Source organism: Aptenodytes forsteri, unplaced genomic scaffold (assembly GCF_000699145.1).
Source record: "Aptenodytes forsteri isolate BGI_AS27 unplaced genomic scaffold, ASM69914v1 Scaffold236, whole genome shotgun sequence".
NCBI classification, from domain to species: domain Eukaryota; kingdom Metazoa; phylum Chordata; class Aves; order Sphenisciformes; family Spheniscidae; genus Aptenodytes; species Aptenodytes forsteri.
The window spans coordinates 1,701,843-1,707,228 of NW_008794456.1; the positions used below are offsets into that span (position 1 = coordinate 1,701,843).

At 51.0% G+C, this 5,386-nt stretch overlaps 3 protein-coding genes across 3 annotated transcripts in view; all 3 read left to right on the forward strand.

Annotated features, from left to right (window-relative positions):
• The window catches only part of LOC103908359 (homeobox protein not2), a 16,890-nt gene extending 14,713 nt beyond the window's left edge, over positions 1 to 2,177 (forward strand). Inside the window, exons 2-3 of the mRNA XM_009290717.1 lie at positions 946 to 1,154; positions 2,019 to 2,177. Coding sequence (XP_009288992.1) covers positions 946 to 1,154; positions 2,019 to 2,177 — 368 coding nt within the window. The remainder of the gene's footprint in view (positions 1 to 945; positions 1,155 to 2,018) is intronic.
• A 972-nt stretch (positions 2,178 to 3,149) lies between these two features.
• The window catches only part of SMYD5 (SMYD family member 5), a 10,538-nt gene continuing 8,301 nt past the window's right edge, over positions 3,150 to 5,386 (forward strand). Inside the window, exon 1 of the mRNA XM_009290718.2 lies at positions 3,150 to 3,173. Within this exon, the coding sequence (XP_009288993.1) occupies positions 3,150 to 3,173 (24 nt within the window). The remainder of the gene's footprint in view (positions 3,174 to 5,386) is intronic.
• Positions 5,061 to 5,386, forward strand: part of CCT7 (chaperonin containing TCP1 subunit 7) — a 26,598-nt gene continuing 26,272 nt past the window's right edge. The window contains 1 exon segment of the mRNA XM_009290676.2: positions 5,061 to 5,064. The gene's annotated coding sequence lies outside the window, so the exon portion shown is untranslated.

The window sequence follows — 5,386 nt, forward strand, 5'->3', positions numbered from 1 at the left end:
GCGGGGGGGGGGATGGTTGGGGGTAGCAGTCACATGCTCCTTTTGTACATATCGCTCCTTTTGTACATATCGAGATGTGTGTGAATCAAAGTCTGTGCTGGCAGGATGAGGGCTTCAGAAACCAGAGACGGCACCACTCTTGGGCTGGTGCCGGCTGGTCCTGTGGCAGCGCTGATGTTGTATTGTATGTTAATTAGGTACTTATGGTTATCATCAGGCCACAGCTAGATAGGAGACTGAGACCAGATCCACTTGTTAGTCCTGCTAATGCCTCTGCACACGAGGAACTTTATGGATCCGTTGAACCTACCGAGACCAAAGGACTAAGGTCCGGGATGAGGACCTGCGCGAGGGCTGGTGACTCTTGTCTTCATCGAGCCAGTCTGCCAGCTTCAGTATCTTCCTCTGGACACTGGCTGACTACGGGTGCCAAGGGAAGGGTAAAAGCAGGGGCCAGCATGGGGTAAACTCCCCCAAACTTTAGACATTTGTGATTAGGGACTTCCTGTGACGGAGGGGGGATTTTTGCGTTCGGCAGCTCTTGGACTTTATGATTCTGTTGCAAAGATCCTGTACAGGTGGAGGTCAAACCCTGCTCACCTCATTGAGTGCTGACTTCTTTGGGTCTGGCTGCATGTCCAGGACTGTCCTAGGTTGTACCTATGGGGTAGAATCCTGGAATAGGTTGGAAGGGACCTCAAAGGATCATCTGGTCCAACCTTTTGTGGGAAAGGGAGCCTAGATGAGATGATCCAGGTAGGGACAGTGTAGGGACATCCCTGCTTTTCTTTTTGGTGCTACTTTCTCCCAGCCCCCTTCAGTGCACAGAGCAGCTGCATTTGGATTTCAGCTACAGCTGAAGCAAGCTGGGTTTGGCACATCAACAGGGCTGGAGGAATGGCCTCAAACATGCAGACCCCTTCAGTCGCTGCTTCTTGCTTGCAGGTCTGGAGTTGTCTCACTGTGTAGGGGCCAACGCGCTGTGCCCTGCTGTGCCTTGGAGGTCCGGGGGGCCCTGCAAGATGAAGAGGGTCCGCACCGTCTTCAAACCAGAGCAGCTGGAGCGGCTGGAGCAAGAGTTCCTCAAGCAGCAGTACATGGTGGGCACGGAGCGAGTAGACCTGGCTGCAACTCTGCATCTCACAGAGACTCAGGTAAGAAATGGGCGAGCTGGGGATGGTGGCAGAGATCCCGGGTCTGGGTTTGGTCTGTGGTGATGTCCCTGCTGTGAAGCGCAGTGGGAGGAGGACGTGATGCAAAGTGACCCGTGGGACTCCCTGCTGCAAGATGACATTGAACCCATGTGCCTGGAGGGATGCAGGATAGGTTTAGATGGTTTATGAGTAAGAACGTCGTTTTCTTAATCCATGAAGTGGAACAAAAAGCATTCAGGAGCACAAACGTGTTTGCTTTAGAGTTCAAGCTGGGTTGGACTAATGTATCTACATTGTTATAATCCTCTGTATTAAGTGTCCTTTTGTGGCGCCGGATCTAAATTTTTTTCTGCCCTTCCCAGTGAGTTTCTGCCCCTCCCACTGCAAACTGCTTATTTACTGTGGAAAGGAGGAGCCACGTGATCTTCTGTGGTGGGATCCAAATTCAGCTGGGGAAAGGGAGAGCAAAGCAAGGGCAGTTCTGGGGGGCACAGGGAGGGTGTGAACAGCACAGGGAGCAGGAGCAGGGGGTAGGTGGGTGTCTCATCATGCCCTCTGGTAGCCGTGGCCCCAGGGATGGGTTCACTACGGGAGGCACCTCCTTCACTCCCCTGGCCAGAGCCTCCTCTGTGCACCTGCATCCCCCTCTCCCCTGGTCCTTTCTCCCAGCACCACTCTGCCCACCATAGTGTCACCTCCTCCTGCTCGCATGCACTGTGCCCCGAGCAGAGAAGAGGCATGCCCCTTTCTTTAAGGAACTCTGCTTTTTGGAGACATCTGCGTCGGAAGCATGTGGCAACGGCCCCCATTGGAAAGGGGCTCCTGGAGACCTTGGATTAAGCTGTTGTGCCATTTTCCTGCTAGGTGAAAGTCTGGTTCCAGAACCGGAGGATCAAATGGAGGAAGCAGAGCATGGAGCAGAAGGCGGCAAAGCTGTCACAGTTCAGGGTGATACAGCCTGCCACCGCGGACTCGACGGACATCAAGGACCACGAGGAGGACACCGTGGACGTTGAGCTTTGAACAGCTGATGAGATTCAGCTGCTGCTGTTGTTCTTTTGAGCCGTGTCTGCTTGATGGAGATACTGGGGATGCAGGCATGTCTGTGCTTCTTTGGTTCAAGTGAGACATTACGGTCTCAATGCGAGAGTTGGAGCTGCAGGACCAAACTCCAGCTGGCTGGGAGCAACCCCCCCAAATATTGTTTGGCTGCTGTTTGGTAGCCATGTGCTGTAATTCCTGGGACTTCATCACCAGGCCGGTTGTCCTTGATGGTGCCATAGCTGTGGCAAGGCATGTGATCTCCTGTTTGCTCTTGAAGCACCAGGACACACAAACGGTTTCCAGCAGAGAGGCTGGGGTGACAATCAGACGGTGTCTCTGACGGCTGTGAGCATAAGGGCATTTGAACATGGGGTCACCTGTGTTGCGTGTGGCTGTGTGCTCCTAGGAGGGAGACCTGTGCTGGGAGGAAAATCAACCCTGATTGTTTTTCCTGGTTAACTTGACTCCCATGTTTGATGCTTAGATCACAACAACAACAAAAAAAAATTGGAAAGCCCTTTGCTCCCACCCGCAGACTGCATCATTACTCTTGCAATAAGATGAACAGGGTCTGATCCTGCCCCTGGAACAGAAGTGCCTCCTTTTGTCGGGTGCCTTGGGGTTTTTGTGCCTTTGTTTTGGCTTCCCAAACCCGGAGGGCAGAACCTGGTGGGTCTCTCTGCTTTCTGGCATTGCCTTCCTTCGCCAAGGTGTGCGCATGCTGCTGCAGCAGGGAATGAGGCACTCGGGCTGGCCGAGGTGTGGGGATCAGGGCTGTTATAAAAAGGCAGCTTTCCAACACCTCTGGTGCTTCAGACGACCCCCTGCCCCTCGTCCAGATGTGCCAATTCTGGCCCAGACAGCAGTTGCTCTGTTCTCTCCTCATTATACATCCAGGTGCCATGGGAAACGGCACCTGGAGTGTTCGGCGAGCACATCTGTAACCACCCGATGCAGTTAGCAGTTGTGTTTCTGGTGGGTGGGAGGGCTTTGAGGGGTCAGGACCGAGTTGAGTACTTGACCTTCCCCGACTGTGTGTTAGCAGCCAAGTGCTCTTAGGCCAGGCTGTCAGCGCTCAGGCTGTCACCTCGCCTTCCTAGGTCTGCCCAGGGTACCAGGCACCACGTCCCGTCAGCTCAGGATAATTTATTGTCTCTTTCTGACCCAGAACACTGTATATCACTTTACTCTTATATTGTTATTTATAGAAATAACTTTTTTTTTTCCTTAATAAGTGTCACTTATTTATTTGCTTTGCTTCTTAATAAAAATCTAGTTTATTTTAAAAAGAGATGGGACTGGCTGGGGGGAGGCAGGGTTGGGCAGCTCCTTGGTTTCTGAACAGGCAGCGATGCCTCAGTGGCTTCTTGCTCCACAGCTGCCAGGGATGGGTTACTGATCTTTTTTGCTGTGTTTCTGAGGAACTGGAGTAAAAAAAAGAGAAAAGAAATGCACATTTTCCTCCCCCTAAGATGACCCCTGTTGTCAAAAAGTAATAGCTGCTTTCTAACAGCAGAAGTCACGAAAGGGTGATTTCTTCTTGAAAGGGTGATGAAATCTTGAAAGGGTGATTTCTTCTCTCGCATGTTACCATTCCTGACATGCCAATGCAAATATGAAAGCACTTTTTTTTTCCCACACTTGTGTGTTTGCTGGTAAACCTGTGCACTCATCTCAAGCTTGAACATTTGGAATGGAACAAGAACAGCTTTTAAACAGATCAGCTGAAAACCTGTGTCAAAAATCAGAAGGAAAACACATTTCCAACTACTCTCTTTTTTATTTTCAATTGAAATTATTAAAAAAAAAAAACCCAATGTATTTTCATCCTTCCCAAAAGTTTGAGTTTGAGGGTTTTTTGCTTAATAAGCTGTTTTGGGCAAAATAAATGCTAAAAAAAGTTTTTTTTTTTAAATTGATTGATGACCCCATATCATGGGTGAAAGTAGGTAAGATGAGTTATTATCTCTGGGCCAGTTCCTGCAGAGATAGAACTACTTTTATAGTATGAAACATAACGTCTGGTAAACACGGGGTGCTCAGGTTCGGGCTGCTGCTCCCGGAGAACAAGGACCTCCATCTGCAGGTGGATGCGGCCAAACCTTCTGTGCAGCTCCCGCTCTGCCAGGCTGATGCTTCAGCAAACTGAAGTCCAGGAGAAGGTTCTCCTTGTGCTCTGCAAATACAGAAGCAGAAGCAATCCCAGTCCAGCTTCGCAAATACTTCCAAATTAATATTGTGGGCACCAGGGCTCGTTCAGAGACATGAAGGACGCTTCGAAGCGTTGCTGGCTGGGCCATGACTCAAGCTGATGCTCTACGTGTGAAACGCCCTGCCACTTAGCACGGAAACCTTAGAAAAACAGGACACATAATGCTGTTATTACAGTAATGGCTAGTCTTCCTACTATTGGTATGAAGATGTAATTGAAATAGGAGTCGTAAGGTAGCATTGCTCCATCTGTGTCTGGGTCCTTGTAGACCCCCGGGATGGGCATGCGTGGCGGCGCAGTGCCCTGCACAGCCCGCTGCTGGGTTCACCGGGGCCAGACCCCAAAATACAGATGAAGAAGGTGTCCCAGGCAGTTTGTCTGTCTCTCATTGCTGGCCGGGTGGCCAGGGAGGTCTCTTGCTCTGTGGCCATGCTCCCGCATGGGCTGCTGGCCTGGGCATGGAGACGGCAGGATCCAGCCAGCCATGCGTTACCACCCGGTGTTGTGTCCCCGCCATGAGCCGACAGTGACATCTAGTGACTCCAAAACACCCCAAAACGCCCCGAATATGAAATCGTCCCATATTCCCAAACCCACTGCAGCTGCCTGGTTGATGAAGAGTGGGACTGAGTCTGAATGGCACTAGCAGCGCCGGTGTGAATTAGTAAATACAACTAAATACGCTTTTTCGTTGATTTCAGGTGTTTGCAGACAGCCTAGCAGGAGGTAGTGAGGGCGCAGGGGCCACGTTAGTGTGTTTTGAAGGTTTTTTTTCTGGGGGGAAAGCTGGGCCAGTTTTGGGTGCACAGGGGCAGCTGTTGATGTTTCCCCGCCCTGTGAGGGGGTACCTTGCGTTCCCACCTGACAGGGGGATATGAAGGTTATTCCCCCCCGGCTGTACGGTTAAAAAATAATAATAATTAACAGGGGAGAGGCAGCAAAACTCCTGTCTGGTTTTTGCGTGGCTGTGGAAGCG